Here is a 16,431-nt window from a genome sequence, read left to right on the forward strand (position 1 = left end):
CGCCACCCAAATTCGCCCGATTGCTGCTACTGCTTTGAAATCAACCCTGGCGGCGGCAAATTCGAGCAGACTTCAAAGAGGTGCCTTCGCCTGACGACATCATCTTCATCCTCCACATCTACCCTCGACACCCGTTACCGGCCAAATCAGTGAAATACCATCAAGATGGCTCGCCGTCCCGCCCGATGCTACCGATACTGCAAGAACAAGGTGAGCACACATGTTTACCTCAAGGGGAAAAGGTTCCAGCGTCGAGAACCGCTTGGATCCATCGTTTATTCGGCAACATAACGCACAAAATAAGCAGCAGCAGGCATCGGAGGAATCCTTGGCAGCAAAATGATCACATCGCTGTCGAGTGAGAAACCTGGTGACGCCACTCCTGTTCAATCGGGTGCGCCGATTTGAGAATGATTGAGATGTAGACTTGGCATGGAAACGGATGGATTTGGACTAATACGATGTAATCTAGCCGTATCCCAAGTCGCGCTTCAACCGTGGTGTCCCCGACCCCAAGATCCGCATCTTCGATCTCGGCCGCAAGAAGGCTACCGTCGATGACTTCCCTCTCTGCATCCACCTTGTCTCCAACGAGTATGAGCAGCTGAGTTCCGAGGCTCTCGAGGCCGCCCGTATTTGCGCCAACAAGTACCTCGTCAAGTTCGCCGGAAAGGAAGGCTTCCACTTGCGCGTTCGCGCTCACCCCTTCCACGTTGTCCGTATCAACAAGATGTTGTCTTGCGCCGGTGCCGATAGACTGCAGACGGGTATGCGTGGTGCCTGGGGCAAGCCCAATGGAACCGTTGCCCGTGTCAACATCGGCCAGATCCTGTTCAGCGTGCGAACTCGCGACTCTAGTACGTTTGGTGAATAATCCAATATGGTCACGTCGACGCTAACCATTCTTCTCCAGACCGCGCCATCGCTCTCGAGGCTCTTCGACGATCTCAGTACAAGTTCCCCGGTCGCCAAAAGATCATCATCTCCAAGAACTGGGGCTTCACCCCTTTGCGCCGTGAAGAGTACCTAGAGGCGAAGGCTGGGGGCCGCGTCAAGGTTGATGGCGCTTACGTTCAGTTCCTGACCAACCATGGCAAACTCGCTGATAACATGAAGCGATTCCCTGATGCGTTCACTGAGGCTTAGAGGCAGTGTGTCGTCATGATGAGAAGCAATGGGAAAGGTACTGGCGTTTAATCGGCTCCATAGCACTGCACATAGCATTGCCATCTTTGTAACTGGCAGTCAATTGAGGATATTGCACTTGCACCAATCAAATCATCGTTCGGTCCTGGAAATGCCATACGATGCTAATAATCAAAGAAGCTCTACGTCTACGAAAAGTATCCATGGCTCATTTATACTGACCAGTTGGTTTCAAAAGTGTAACATTTTCCTGCAGCTCGAAGAAACTAGACCTGATGGTAAGCAAGCAGCACCAACGAAATAGAGAATACGAATACACACATAAGGCGGACCATGATGTGCTAAGTTGAGGCTAGATGCACAATACAAACGGGCCATAGTTCATACGCTAATCATTCTTTCTTGGCAACGCTCTACTCAGCGGTGAGGTGAACTGACGACAACGAAGCCACTGAAAGACATATGATATCTTCGACGTTATCATTCGAGGTGCCCGGATTCGGACCGAGCCTGGATGGTTACCGCTATCAGCTTCTGCGATTCCGGCTTTATTTTGCTTTGTTTAATTGGAAGCGTTGCCAGTGCACCTGGAATGACCCCTAGAAGCTTTGGCGCGACGGGCGCGATAACTCGAACTCGTTGGCTGCAGGTGCAGACGTTTTGACGTCCCCGCCCACCAAACCGAGCTGTCATAGTCAGACAACGCAGGATAGCGGGGTTCCAGTCTATCAGGGTTCATGAGACAATCCTTAAGTGGGATGATGACGGCACGCACAGAGGAGAAGACAAGTGTCGTAACTCGGTGTCAGTGGCTATCTACCAAAGTTCTGTCAAAAACTTATCAGTTATTTCCCTCATTTCTCGAAAGTGTCTTCGAGTCTGATATAATTGCTTGCGAGAAAAGCCACAACAGGCTCTTTGACAGGTCGACTTGCAGGTTGCAGGTGCATATCACCCGCTTCCAGACGTTTGTAGCCAGCGCCAACGAAGCAGTCTAGTGGTGGGCCCAGTGGGGAGGAGGTCCGAGTACACGCGATCATCAACAGTCAGGCCCTCCTAGTTATCGGACACCTGACTTGTCCCTGTCATTGGATTGCTTCATCGTCTTTCGTTCGTTGCTCTCCCCTTCATTATTCCCAGCTCGGATCTTGTCGCCGTGTTGGCAATTTTCTTGGTCTGCTTGTGTTACTCACCGCATCGGCTCGAGTCTGCACATAAGTCGAGCTCACTTGGATACCCTGGGGCTGTCGTTATCTACCATCTTATCTCAGCGGCGCTTCGCTGCCACTTGTATACCTTCACTTGTATTATATCGAATCTTGGCATCGTATCAACTCCAACCGCTATACTCATTCTCAACTCGCTTTACAACACCAGCTAAGTCGGGGACGTACAAGAAGACCAGCTCTTCCACGACGACATAGGGTATCGCAACACATAATCGACCCTCTTGGGGCTTCTCTCAGTCGGGCCGGTTATAATTCCATAAACACACGGCCACTAAGCATCGCCATACCTTTGGTATACTCGTCACCATGGCTTTCCATCAGCCAACCCGGCAGCAAGTTTCTCAGAGAGTGTTCTGCCCCTCTGTTGAAGAGGAAGAAGCGCCGCATGCTCCCCAGACAGACCCTCAGGCCATCGAAGAATCACAGACTTGGGTCCTGTTCTCCCCCGCTACCGACGCCGGCACCACCACATCGTATCTTACCGAAACGCACAATTCCAAATCGACTCTCGGCCGTTCGCGTTTAAGTGACCTTGGAAGTCTCAATACCATTGCGCGATCGGAACAGCCACAATCCGCAAGTATCGTCGACGAGGAGGATGAAGATGCGGAGCTCGACAGTCTAGACAGCCACTTACCCGAATTCCGCTCGAACCCGAACGTCTTTAACCCCTCGCAGCTGCTCCCCCATGCGACACCTGTCGTGCCGGCCCATGATGGCCTCGGCTCGTTTCGCCTGGACCAGGAAGGGATGGGTGCAGATGTGCAAGATCGGTTATACGCATTTGAACAGTACAACCCTCATCGGGTGAAGCGGAGGCGTGAGAGCCTCGACCTAGCCCATAATGTGCTCGAAAACGAACAGGAGCAGGAGATGGACAAAATGCGTCGCATTGAGAGCTGGAGGTTGGAACACAGTCGGTATCTCCTGGAGGAAATTCGGAAAGAAGCAACTCGGCGCAAAACTTCCATTACCAGTGTATTAAGCACTCGTCTCGCTGATCAGAAGGCGGAAGAGCGTGCAACGCTAGGGGCCTTGAGTGGTGTGGATGTCGACATAGCAGACCAAGGAGAAGCTTGGCACGACCAACAAGCAAGTGATCTGGAAGGAGATGATGAGAGTATATGGAGTCGCATCACTCGTAAGGTCATTCGTGATCTTATGGGTATTGATGACAAACTGCTCTCGGTTCTGTTTGGAGAAAGTCTGCCCGACGAGGACGATTTATCCACAACACCTAAAGCCTCTACATTGGTCCAAGAACGCGGCGAGATCGCAGTGGAAAGTTCAACGAATTCCACCTGGCAACTTCACATTTTGGAACGAGTCGCAAAAGAACTGGGACTGTTCGTGAACCAGTTGTCTGAACACCCAGGCGCCTTCTCCACATTCAGCAGAGCGCAGCAGACTGCCATCCCATATGCTGGATTGCCACCGATTATAGAGTCAGCCTATGATGTGCCGCAAAACCTGGCACCACAAGAAGTCCCAGCAACAATACCAGAATTCGAACCGACAGTTATGCCTCAATCACGGCCAATTGCTGTGCCTTCTGTGCGGACAATTCCCGGCTCAACTCATCAGACGACGGGGGAGCAAGGTTCAAATGCCACGGCTTTCACCCAAGATGAGTGGGAAAAAGATCTGGATGTCAGGCTGGTTTTCAAATACCTGCGCTCACGATTCATGTCACGTTCAAATAGCTCAGGAGCAATCGCGGGAAACCCTTATCTCGCCACAGCGAGCACGCAAGATGCGGCGGCCAAGGCTGCGAGAGTAAGGCAACATCACCCGTTGATGAGGGCCCGCCCTTCGGACCGGCGAGCTTTCAAGGCTGTGGCGCCTTCGAGTCCAGTCCTTTTCAGACCTGCGTCGAGTTGTGCTAGTCAAAGCACCCGGATCTCGGTGCGGAAGAGCAGCTGCTCCTCCCGGCATTCATCCCGCCACTACTGGGACATTGGTGCCGGCTCGGTAGGCACTGGGTCGTTGATTGCAGCTGCTGGGCCCATGGGAAGCTGGGGCGAGGTTTGATTTGATGAACCAAGTCTTCCCCTTGGGCAAGCGGCAGCACACGTTGTGTATTTTATAGCATGTGGGAGTACAAGGGTACTCAGTTTTCATTTCAATAAGCTGAATGGGCCGTTGCATTCTCACTCGGCGCGTTTCCGGCATTTACACATACCTTGCGGTATCATTCCGCTCCGTTGGAAACACACTTGATTGATTGATGAACGATTGGATTATGGCAAGGTGATTGAATGCAGCCCCAGTTTCGTTATAGATATACAGATATTTATAGATTTCGGAGCTCATGTCACAGTAATGCCCGTAGTCTCGCCACTTGGTGCTGCCAATTCCAGAAAGTCCCTTGATCGCCTCACTTCGCTACCAGAAAATTTTGCCCAATATGAGCTCTTCATGGGTCTCGGGGCCAGAGAGAATGGGATGAGGCGGTCATGGTTCGGGCTGGCAAGTTAAAAGGTTGCTGGTTGTGAAAGGCACTCGAATTTACCACCAAGTTCTGGTGTGCTCGGCTGAGAATAGTGCACAATAGAACATCTGGGGTTGCCATTGCCGCACAGGGTCCGCAAGTTTTTTGTCCAATAGGAGTGTTGCTGCTTCACGTACGCGACTTGCCTTCCCTTTTTTTGCGTCCTTCAACGCGTAAAGTGGGAAAAGCAGCTCTGCTATCTGGTCAAACAACAGCAACACGGTGCTGAGCTGCCTGTAAGCCTGGCTTCTCCCATGAACCGGGCAACCCATAACGCATAGTATTTCCGGCTGCCTTGATTTCTTCGAGTCATAGTTTGTTGCATTTGACTGCTTGACTGAAGTTCAATCTATCGCTTGCTCCATCCATCTCCTCAATTCACTCGCAGCACAGTCACAGCTTGACCCCACCACCCACCACTATCAGCTTAACCAATCCTGTCTTAGGCGCCTTCCTCACTTTCGCCAGCTTCGACTTCCCTCCATCGCATCAATCGTCCTGCCATTTTGTCGTTCGCATTGCTGTTCTTGTACGCGTCTTTGCCTGTTGCCTCTTACACAACACATAAATATTCGTATTTCTTCCTCCCCTCTCAAGCTCTCAAGTCTCTTCCATTGTCAACTTATCTTTAAGGTTCGTGTACGCGTGAGGAATTCACGAAAACTCGATGCGCTCGAACGAACTGACAGCCGCAGTGCCATGAACTAGAATTCCACAATTGCGACCCAGCTGTGCCTGGCCTGGTCGCTTAGTATCTCAACACTTCGACATACCTCGGAACCTGAAGCGAAGCCTTATCCCCGATCGACTTCTCAGGCATCCCATCAACCTTCGAACCCCCAATGCCCTGAGCTGAATGAGCGCGTCGCTCAATGGCTGGGTCCGCGTCCGGAATATCTCTTCCGAACAGCTCGTTCTTCAATATATATACCGATGGAGGGCCAGTAGCCCGGACGTCGCCCGCCCCAGTTCTTCCAGGCGGGCGGTGCAATTTTGTGGATCTATCTCATGGAGCCAATGGGCCGAAATGTGGTTGTCGCCGGTTCTGGAGTCGCGGCACAGGTGGTCCAGGTGGATTTTCAGGATATTCCAATGGAGATTTTGCTGGAACCGAGGCGGACCAAGTTGCCTGGTGCATGTGTTCCCATCATGCTTGCTACCATGACGATGATACTCAGGGAGGACAAGTTGCTACTGTCACAACCCTTGCTGCCGATGGAGGTCAGGAGAATGAACGCCCAAGGATAAATCGAGAGCCTCTGACCCCTGTGGTTCAGGAGCTGTCCTTCCAGATGCCACCAGTAGCGGATCAGTCCAGGGATTTTCATACAATCAACAATGCGTCGTTTGGTGCAAACATTCAGGGTGGTACATACACGCCTCAAGGCGAAACGGCCACACCAGCGCCGGAGCCTTCTCTGCCCGACACGCTGAGTTGGTCAAACTTCACCCAAACACCGTTGGGCCAACAAAAGACTAGTCCTTTGCCGCCCATTCCCAGTCAATGTTTATTGTCTTCGCAGCCAAGCTCGACCACCTCTTCGGCTCGGATAGCCTACCATCGACCGTTTGCTGGGACTGGACTCCAAACATTTAGTGGTGTGAAGTCCAAGCTACGGGAGGCCCAACTGAACCAGGATGATGACATATCGCCACCCAACAAAGACGCAGTCACGCCAAGCGTTCATCCATCCGTGGATGACTTGCTCACTTTCGTCAACACGCCAAGATCTAACCGGCGTACAGAAGCTTGTGAGAGCGGTAGCCAGGTTTCTCCAACTCCCAGGCCGAATCATGATGAATTCCAGCAACTGTCTGATACGGTTCAAGGGCATGAACTACGCCTTGACAGACTAGAGCACGCATCGTTTAGCAATGATCATGAGGACTGCCATGAAAAACATGACCAAGCCGACCTGCGAGTCACTGAACTCGAGTCACGGGTGGAGGAAATGGAGAAGATGCTCAACGACAGCAGCAGCACAACAAGCAGACATCACCACTTTCGAGCCACCTGTGCTGATGAGTCGGCAGCTAGCACTGTCTCTGTGTCCACTGACGCCAGTGGCCACACCGATCGTGCTGAGCTTTTCAGCCAACTCCAAGCTTTGAAGGCCCAGCTTAGCCAGCTCCAAGGCCTGTCCTCCTTCCCATCATACACGCGACCTTGGGAGGTTGAAGTCGTCTTCCTACCGTTTCCACTCAAGGGCGTATGGTTGCCGTCTCGTGACTTCCCCAGCCAACGGCGCTCGGGAGGAGACGGTGTGAATTTTGACCAGTGGACACAGCTCCCCGATACAGTCTCGGCCATGGAGCCCTCATCACCCGGCTTTAATGAATGGATCGGTCCGGAGTTGCAGTCGGATTGGTTGCTGCCGCGTGCTTGCGCGCCTAACAAAATGGTAGACAAACGACTTAGAAGCCGCGGTCTAGTCAAGAACGTTCTGGTCCGCGGCCCTGACGCGCGAAGCATCGAGCAGGCCATTTCTGCCGCATTCGGGACCCTGTTCCGTACTTTGTCACGCATGCAGGCAAATGTGTCGATGCACAGCCGCGTCCATCAATACCTGGGCATTCAACAGCCCTGGGTCCCACTGCGCAAGGTTCACAAGGACTCCCGTTTGCGTTTCCTCTCACCTGCTGAGATGGTCACGCCAGCGATGTGGGATGTGTCATTCCTGAGCTCCAGCGTCGTCATGAAGGCGACGGGAGTCCATCGGCTGTTCATTACCCAACCCGAGGCTTATCTCCAAGACCTGGATGCATATGACAATGGTTGGAGCTGGCATCGTCTCAGGGAACTCAGTCGTGTCTATCCTGACTCACAGAGCAGCCAGCAGGACGTGCCTGAGGCCGACGCCATGGAGGACTGTTGGGCTTGGAATGATAAGTTGGATGAACATCCATCCAGCCCGACCACCTCTCAGTTTCTCAGCCTGCGCCAGGCGGAACAGCCGAGGTTCAAATCGGCGAGCATGAGCCCCAGCCAACAACATTTCCTCATGGGACGGTCGCCATCTCTGTCGATCAGCCGGACCCGGGCTCAGTCACCCCTGGTGCCACTCAACGAGCGCAAGCCTTCGGTCTCCAGGCCACCACGCGTTCGCACCACCTCGATGCCGCCCGCTTTACCGCCTATGTCATCGCCCTCGCAGGCCCAACGTCGTTTGGCCTCCGCCCGCCTCTCCAACATCCATCCGTACCCCTATGACGGTCGGCTGTCACCGCAACTCACACGCACCAATATGAATATGGGCCATTCCTGGGCCATTACAAAGCGGACGCGTAGCTCCAGATCTCCATCCGGACCTGTGTCGGCCAGGATGAGGAACACACCACGCTGGATCACAGCGAGTCCTAGTCCAATACCAGAGGGCTTTGTCCACGGTGGGGGGGGCAACTCGGCTGCATGCAGGCAGACAACGCCGCTATATTACGCCACCCCTTATAGTAATGCACCGTACGTGGACACGCGCCATCACCGGGGAGTAATTGAACCGGATGATGACGAGGGTAGTGGTACGAATTCATACGACATGGCTGATGTGAACAACGCCCATGGCAGTGAGGACGATGAGTCTTCGGGATACGAAGACGACAGTGTGATGCTTGATCTTGGCCACCCCCGCACCAGGAACGAGGACGATGAAGACTGGCAAGAAGCGCAGCATCCACTGCCGGAGGACGAGCCTTGGCCTGGTATCGAGGATGAGGAAAACCGAGATCCAGAAGCGCTGGCGCTTGGTAGCTTACGGGAGGAAGTTGATGTGTACGTTGATAAGGATGCCATGAGCGATATAGATGATGCCGACGAAGACGAAGAGGCAGAGAAGCGTAGCCGACAAAGCAGCGTACCGAGCGAGTATCCTAGTACTCAGCGGGCGTGGACGGCTGGCCAGGAGGAGTTCAGTGTGTTTGAAGATGGCGATGGCGGCCGCTGAAGAAGCAAGCCAGAGTAAATTGCTTCCGCTTTTTCGGCCCGGGCGGGGAATGGCTCGAGAGGCTGGTTCCCTTCGTAATGTCATGATACACGACGTTTGGATGGGATAGCGGCTAGGCGTTGCGGGTTCGTTGCGGGTTCGTTGCGGGTTCGTTACGGATACATACCACTGCCTGTACAGTTACGGGGCGCGTTTTGTCTCTGTCGTTCTTCCACTTTCCTCGTGGCTGTTATAGTGCGTCTGTCACATGGGACGATTGGATACTGCCTGGATTTCGAGTTGTATAAAAGAGGAGAAACGTGTTCCCTACGTTGACTACACACATATAATGAAGTAGATGGCGACAGAGACATATTGGACAGACACATGAGGACGCAGACTTTGACAAGTTACCTGTCTGGTCAAGTTGTTAACACATTGGCTATGGGAACACTCAGCTTTTTGTACAGGTATTGAGACACAGTCTCCTATGATATACTACTTCTTAATTGGGTTTCATGTCTTTTTCGTGATAAGAGTCGGGAGCGCTGACCCTTGCCGTGCTAAAGCGACGTCATGAGATATCATTATTATGCACGACCACCTTACCTTCAGTCACTTGTAGCATGCATGCATCTAATGATGACATACAAGAGCAGAAATGGCTACAGTTTGTCCTTAATGCTATATTGACGACTTGTATTAATATGCTACGGCACAAAGTGCTACTTTCGTTTGCGTTGACCCAGCGTATCTAATGGTGTTCAAGAGTCGGTTGAACACCTTAAATATGAGCGCGTGGCTATCCAAGCACAGATGCAAAATCATTGAAGGCAGCAAGATCCACCTGCTTGCTCCCGTTCGAGCAACTACGCAAAGCTATCCCGTTCTTTTCTCTGATCTAACTCAATTCTGAGACTCGATGGTTTTGTTAGTAGGGAGTAGGAGCTGTATCTAACGTAATGGATTATCCGTACGAGAAACCAAAGCAGCGACTTGGGGTGCTTCTTAGATATGTGCCTACCTAAGTCGGCTCGTCTAAGTCGTCTCGTGTAAATCATTCTCTTCTCGTTGAAGTGGTTTTCTCATCAATTTGGTTGCTCTCGGCTGTTACCGTCTAGAACGTCCCAATCTTCTCAGCTCTGGACGGACATGGACTAGTGGCTTTGCGGATAGAACGAACTCGGGTATTTATTCACAAACGGAACGTTGTATTTTTAGGTTAAGCCTTCCCACCAGTATGATCGCCGTGTGAGCAAGCGTCTCTGTCGGACGATGGCAATCACTGCAGTATCCACAAACTTGGACCTTGCCCATCCCCCACCCCCGGGGCAGTTGGTTGTAATGTGCACAGAAGAGTTCAAATCATCCATTTATGCTTCTGTCGGAAACGAGATGCCAGCCAACCATTCATACCAACTGTCCAGAAGTCCCAGTACCAAACACATGCCGCCTAAACCGTCCACCGAACGTCGTGGCCTTCACAGCCATTGTCGCCAGATTCTCTCACTTTAGACTGACTGCTGGGTCTTCGAGATACTGAGTTTCTGTCTAGAAGCCTTGAGCCTTTTCGGCATTGCTATCCTTCTAGCCATGTGCCAAGACCGGCTGCTTCCAGATTGGCGGCAACTCATCTCCATTACTGCTTTGGTATCGGGTTTCACGGCCGTCATGAAGATCAGTTTGATGGTAACAGTTACAGAACGTACGTAGGATTACCCGGAATTTACTGGCGGCTGTGTTCGAGGGGTTTGTTTGATACAATGGCAGATGCCAACATGAATTCTAATGCAGACATATAGGCGTCTCGCAGTCAAATTACTAAGACGGCCGGGACTAAGGAAACTTGCTATCACGATGCCGAGGTTAATAAAGAAGATGCGGTCCAAGTAGTGTTGCATTAGCACACTGACGGAAACCGTAAGCTCCCTTAGCTTTCCTCGTGGATTTGGGCATTCTGTCAACCGGATCAAGACCGAGGCAGACCAGCAATTTCCCATGACAATTGCGAATCAATACCAGGGAGGACATAGCACAGATATATCTCGATATTGCCTGAAATTCAAGGGTATGAGGCTTCGATGATTTGACCCTGGGCGAATGATGTTACACCCCATGTCCGTGACCCCGGCCACCAACCCCGACATCTGGAGTAGGCGCACTGTCCAATTACACAGCCATGCGAAGCGAGGCAGGCACCGCTCGCAGCCCAGTGACGTCATTTGTGTAACCTGGTCTCATGGTCGGCAAGTCACGGCACACAATCAGGCCGCCGCCTGCGTAAGCCCCAGGCCACTATATAGTTGCCTACAGCCCTCTCTACTACGCTACACTAGTTCGCGTAGCCTTGCCCTTCAGGACCTACATTGGAACACCTACCACTTCGCAGCAATACCAACCAAAGCCTAGTTCAAAACATCACGCAAGCGACCGCGACCATGTTGCAGAACCCGCTCTCCCTCTTCCTCCAGCTCTGTCTGGCTACCCTCGCCTGCGCTGCTCCTATCGCTGACGATACCTTCACGGCGACGCAAACCCCCTGGCAATACGGGACTGGTGGCGGAGTCTTGGGGTTCCTAGTCTTGATTCTCGATATCCTAGTCTTCAGTAAGTTCTCCGGGCCCGGTTCCCTATCTTGGTCAACCGCACATAGACGTAACGCCATATAAAGCTGTAGATGCTAACCGCGAATGACAGTCGAGGTCCTCAAGTCGAATCGCCCCACCAGCAACAAGGTCCTGTGGTGCCTTGTTGTCTTCCTCTTCCCAATTATTGGCATGGTCATCTACTTCCTCTTCTCGAACCGTGCCGAGCACAACAGTGGTGGCTCTTATGAGCCTCTGCCATAGACACTCAATGCCGTGAATGTATGGCCAGACAAGCAATGGAGGAAGTCATTCAATTTGGGACTTGGTTGATTCCGAGGAGTCGAGGGCCATGAGTCGCGATGCATTACGTACGGGGCATGCGTTTGGGATTTCTACGTTTAGAAGCATGAGACATTACCGCGATGCTCCGGCGCTGTTGCGCACTGCGCATCACTTAATCATCTATAGATGAATGCATAACATCAGGAGAACAACATGTTCGTAATCGTTCGTTCTAAGTCAAAGACGACCCAAAGCCTCAAAGGAAGAGACCTATCCTGATTTATCGTAATGAAATGAGTAACTAACACCGCCGTTGAGTAATATATCTCCAACCACCCACGCATCGTGAAACCTCCTGTCCCAGCCTCCGTGCACTAGAGCGCCATGTTTGTCCATTGAGAAGCCGTCTGCAGAACATTGGACCTCGACAGCAAATCGGCAACTACCCGGGAGCCAACCCATCATTTTGGGTGGCCGTGCCGCTCCATCATGTTCGCGGGTTGGCAGCCCGCCAATCCATTTGGGGCCTCGGGAATTGCTGGCTGGTGATACTTTGCAAAGCATGCCACAATTGTGCATGGTCGACGGAATTGTCGATGCTTAACAGGTTTGAGAGTCACAGGGAGGGTTGCATATAAGGTAAAAATATGATCTCAACTGCATCTAGTTCATGGCCGATAGCTGTTGCTATACGTTATCAAATCTCAACTCCCTCTCGCCCACCCCTAATGCCAAAGTGCAGGTTTATACCAATTGGAAATGTGAAATAACATACAACACCACCACGTGTAAGAATGCGCTGCTGGCCAATAAAAAGGCCAGGGCATGTCACGTTCGGACTAATACAGATGATACTTAATGTGGAGTAGCCCACACAAGTTCAAGTCCTGTGAAGCCGTTTAGCGTATCTGCAAGAATCGACCGAGGCTAATAACTTGAGCTGCAAGCCTTACGTAATCCCAACAAGACAAAACAGTAGAAACATGAAGCAAAAAAGCCAGATACACAATTCTTGGCCACCCCAGATATAAAACGTATCTATGTTCGATCAAAGGGAGATCTTGATAAATTCAAAAAGTTCTTAGAATCGACGTAGAACGGATTTGAACCGTTGCCTCCGAAGAGAATAGATAATCCAGAAGTATGGTAGTACCACATTCTAGTCTATCGCATTAGACCACTCTGCCACTACGCCTTGATTGATTGGATGTTAAATATTGCCCGAATACAGCTATGTATCCACTCGAATGTGGACAGTCATGACTCGACCTCCACTTGCATGAAGTTTTGTTTTGTTGTTCAACTGGCCCACTATGTATTAAGCGTTTTGTGTGAGGGTGCCTAAGAGTCGTCAAGTTGTGCAGAATAGAGTTATGTACCCATGAGAAACCCAAGAGAAAATGCCGTCCTGACCAGAGAGGCTGAAAAGGCGGGAAAAAAGACAGACAAATAGAAGGGGAAAAAAGGAACAGGGCAGTAAATGAAGATTTCGCATAGTTCTTCCTGAAGCGATGTGATAGCTTGGAAAGTCAATCTTGAATCAGGCAGCAATTCCGCAGCGATATTCGCGTTGGTAGTAATAAATCAAAGCCATGCTACGGAAGACGAACCGCCCGAGAAAATGTCAATGTTCTACCCGTTTCGCAAACCAACCATCATTGTTCCTAGTGTTCGGCAATAATTAGATTGCACTGATATTATTCATATCTGGATCGGCTGTGTCCTATTCACATGTAAATGTATTTGAGGAGGTATGAACCAGGAACGGGGGGTTAGGTTACCTCTTTCCCAGGCTTTCAGAGAATCGACCCTTATTCAGCTGAGAGGCATGTCCGAATTTCGAAAGTAGGCGAGACATAATAACGAACCGTTTTGATATTAACAGGGCAACCAGGATATTCTGAATACAATCCCCGAGTTTGATTTTGGCGCGCGGCGGCAACTGAAAAGAATTCAAGAAAATGGCATATCTCCCAGGCCGCATCTAAAACCGTCGTCAAGGAATGCTCTGTCGCTGCAGGAATTCCGGCTTCAACGTTGCACGTATATGGCCTCTCACCTGTAAGTCAAGTACAAGTGAGGCTGCAAGATATCCTGATAGGCTTATCAGATGCGGAACACCGTGGAACAGTTTTGGGTCAGGTCAAACTGTAGTGTTGTTTTTTAGTCATTAATCATCAATCATGCCATTGCTAGTTTGCCCCAGTCTCTGGGTAGGACTGCTTGTGCGTACTTGTGTCTATAATACATCTATTCATATTGCTTTTCTTCGACGGTAATCCAACCCAGTTCAGTAGCAAATTGCCCCCCTTCCCCCTTGTGCGTGAGAAAGGAAATAGAAAGATGTGTGAGAATATGAACCTGCATGTGACGATATCTATCTCAGCGGTGTCGAAATTAGCCTCTTGAACGTCAAGGCCGAAATCTCCCACCACCTGTTCAAGCTCCAGCTTCTGTCAATGGACTTGTTACGCTGACTTGAATCAACCCAGACGAACTCCGTCCTCGTTGCCACCAGCAGTGTTGGTCTCCTCCAGCGCCTCGAGGGAAGAATAGGGGTTGCTGGTTGGGATGCTACTCCGAGCAGGAACAGCCGAAGTCTGACTGACAGTTCGAGTCGGAGGAGCGATGGGTCCAAAAGGCGAGCCATACGAGACTGTGTCATCCATGGTCAGTCCTTTGCGTTGCTCAGATTTGGGACAAGGTAGGGGAGGAAAGGAGAAGAGAGACTTACCCGTGGGATTGCGCGAGCCAACTCCAACTCCAGGACTGGCAATACCCTGACCGCCGAGGCTACGTGCCATGCTCGGACCAGACGACGGCATCATGTCCGCCTGAACAGAGTCACCAGATCGTCTCCAAGCCATATTTCCACCTACACCTCCGCCTCCGCCTCCACCTCCACCTCCGGCGTTTCCAGCACCTGCGCTCATAGTTGCTCCCCCTAGATCGGCACTTCTACCGCCAACTCCGCCTCCACCAACATTATCACCTCTCCGACCGAACCGCTCTCTCTCGCGACTTAATTCTGCCTCCTGGCCCTGCCCCTGGCCATCAGAAGAAGCGTCATCGCCCCCCAGAACCACATCCCGCTGTCGAGCCAGCTCAGCCTGGTGCTTCTTCCACCAGGCGGGCAAGCCGTGGAACAAACCCAACTGGTGCTGGGTGAACTTGTCAAAGGGCATCTCGTGCTTGTACTTGCAGCCCTGCTGAGTGAAGGCGCAGACGCCTTCGTGCACCCACTTGTCGCAGTAGATCTTGGGGCGTCGCTGCGGTATGCCGCTGGGGGTGTTGGTATTGGCCAGCCTCGACGGCGGGGTTGCGGTCGAGGCCGCCATCGAGGGGTGGTGGGCATGGGTTGGCGTTGGTGGTGTCGACGCGACGATGGTGTCGATTCGCGACTGTGTGGCGCATGGGTTGTTAGTCTGCATTTGCAAACAGCCCAAGGTTGTTGTCCCGAGTGTGTTTTGGTACGGTGATGATTGGTAGAGGGCCGAGGGAGTCGGGTAGGCACGTGGATGTGGTGAAAACAACGAGCCGATGGATTGTTGCTCGGGAAGGGCGTTCGAGTTGGACGGAGGCGGAAGTGTTCGGGCTCGCAGAGGGGTGCTTACCTGGATGTTGTCTGCAGGCGTCGAAGGAGTGGCTGGAGGCGTCTGTGAAACATTAGTAATTCTCCGATTTAATATGACTGATACCCAATAGCAGGCACATACAGAGGAGTCAGGGGCATATTGCTTACTCTCAACGGGACATGATCCGTATTGCTCGAACGGCCATTTGGAGACAGAGCTCGAGGCTGTGGCAGGACAACCATGCCAGAACACCCGTATTGAGTGGCGGGCACGTCTCGTAGGGGCGGTAATGTGTCCGCTGGGATCAGTCGTGTGTACCGGCCGTTGCCTCGGTCGTAGCAGTACGCGTAGGTGGCATCAAGCTGCATATCCAAGAAGGTCGCCATGTTCGGGTACGACGTGATACTAGCATTCTGAGGGAACGGCGTCAGGCGTAGGGCACCGTGGGGCATCTGGGTGTTGGACGGGGTGTCAAAGGGCTGGTATATGTTGTCATTTAGAGGCTGGGCTCGCCAGTTGGAAGAAGTGAGGCTTCGTGAGGCGGGTGTAGCCAGAGCACCACCGCGCAGAGATTGGGGCTGCTGCGGCAACTGGTCCGTGTTGCTGTTGTTGTTAGTAGTGCCAATGCTGATGTTGGTGTTGCACTCCGAGGTCAGCTTGATGCGGTGCTCGTTGACCGAGTGGAGAGGGTTCCGATCCATCTTGGGTTGCGAGTCGAGCAGAGTGTTGCTGGCGTGCTCTATATCGCCCAGCAGCGGAGACGAACGATGGGAAGAGGTGTCGGGAGAAGTAATTCGTGTCGAAGTGTGGGAAGCCCCAGACGAGTAAGACACGTTAGAGGGGGAATGCATGGTTGGGCCCACGGGTGTGAAAGTCTTGTCCATGGTGAATCCGAGCAGCAGCCAGAGACACAGGGAAGCCAGATGAATATTTTCCACAAAATTAAAAGAGAAAAAGATGGAGGAAGAGCAAACGGGGAACGACGGACACGCGTTATTTATACCGCGGCTTCCTACCCTCAACAACACCACCTTCAGAATCGCCGAGAACTCCTGATGAGGCACCGTATCGGTTCGATGCTGCTGCGAGTTGGATGTGACCCAGAAAGATCAAAGGCTAGACATCTGACATCTTGAAGAAGGGAGCTCTTTAAAGAGCGTTTGAGACCCTTTGACACTGCCAAAATATGGCTGCCATCAT

The 16,431-nt window shown here is 51.9% G+C and overlaps 5 protein-coding genes and 1 non-coding gene across 6 annotated transcripts; 4 read left to right on the forward strand and 2 right to left on the reverse strand.

Annotated features, from left to right (window-relative positions):
• Positions 1 to 165: 165 nt before the first annotated feature.
• On the forward strand, positions 166 to 1,146 carry BCR38DRAFT_457575 (60S ribosomal protein l10; the record flags this gene model as incomplete). Its single annotated transcript, XM_040862057.1, has 3 exons — positions 166 to 210; positions 473 to 857; positions 914 to 1,146. 3 exons carry the CDS (start codon positions 166 to 168, stop codon positions 1,144 to 1,146), a joined length of 663 nt encoding a protein of 220 aa, XP_040716562.1.
• A 1,535-nt stretch (positions 1,147 to 2,681) lies between these two features.
• BCR38DRAFT_342001 (uncharacterized protein) lies at positions 2,682 to 4,406 on the forward strand (the record flags this gene model as incomplete). The annotated part of the gene is made up of 1 exon (XM_040855917.1): positions 2,682 to 4,406. One exon carries the CDS (start codon positions 2,682 to 2,684, stop codon positions 4,404 to 4,406), a length of 1,725 nt encoding a protein of 574 aa, XP_040716563.1.
• Positions 4,407 to 5,738: 1,332 nt separating this feature from the next.
• On the forward strand, positions 5,739 to 8,807 carry BCR38DRAFT_342340 (uncharacterized protein; the record flags this gene model as incomplete). The annotated part of the gene is made up of 3 exons (XM_040855938.1): positions 5,739 to 6,548; positions 6,675 to 8,610; positions 8,689 to 8,807. 3 exons carry the CDS (start codon positions 5,739 to 5,741, stop codon positions 8,805 to 8,807), a joined length of 2,865 nt encoding a protein of 954 aa, XP_040716564.1.
• A 2,417-nt stretch (positions 8,808 to 11,224) lies between these two features.
• Positions 11,225 to 11,635, forward strand: BCR38DRAFT_457578 (uncharacterized protein; the record flags this gene model as incomplete). The annotated part of the gene is made up of 2 exons (XM_040862058.1): positions 11,225 to 11,393; positions 11,484 to 11,635. 2 exons carry the CDS (start codon positions 11,225 to 11,227, stop codon positions 11,633 to 11,635), a joined length of 321 nt encoding a protein of 106 aa, XP_040716565.1.
• Positions 11,636 to 12,744: 1,109 nt separating this feature from the next.
• Positions 12,745 to 12,851, reverse strand: BCR38DRAFT_t168. Its single transcript has one exon. It is a non-coding gene; the product is annotated as a tRNA-Ser (tRNA).
• Positions 12,852 to 14,139: 1,288 nt separating this feature from the next.
• BCR38DRAFT_484838 (uncharacterized protein) lies at positions 14,140 to 16,115 on the reverse strand (the record flags this gene model as incomplete). The annotated part of the gene is made up of 3 exons (XM_040863796.1): positions 14,140 to 14,312; positions 14,391 to 15,312; positions 15,399 to 16,115. 3 exons carry the CDS (start codon positions 16,113 to 16,115, stop codon positions 14,140 to 14,142), a joined length of 1,812 nt encoding a protein of 603 aa, XP_040716566.1.
• Positions 16,116 to 16,431: the final 316 nt, after the last annotated feature.

The sequence above is a fragment of the Pseudomassariella vexata genome (assembly GCF_002105095.1).
Source record: "Pseudomassariella vexata strain CBS 129021 chromosome Unknown BCR38scaffold_6, whole genome shotgun sequence".
NCBI lineage: Eukaryota > Fungi > Ascomycota > Sordariomycetes > Amphisphaeriales > Pseudomassariaceae > Pseudomassariella > Pseudomassariella vexata.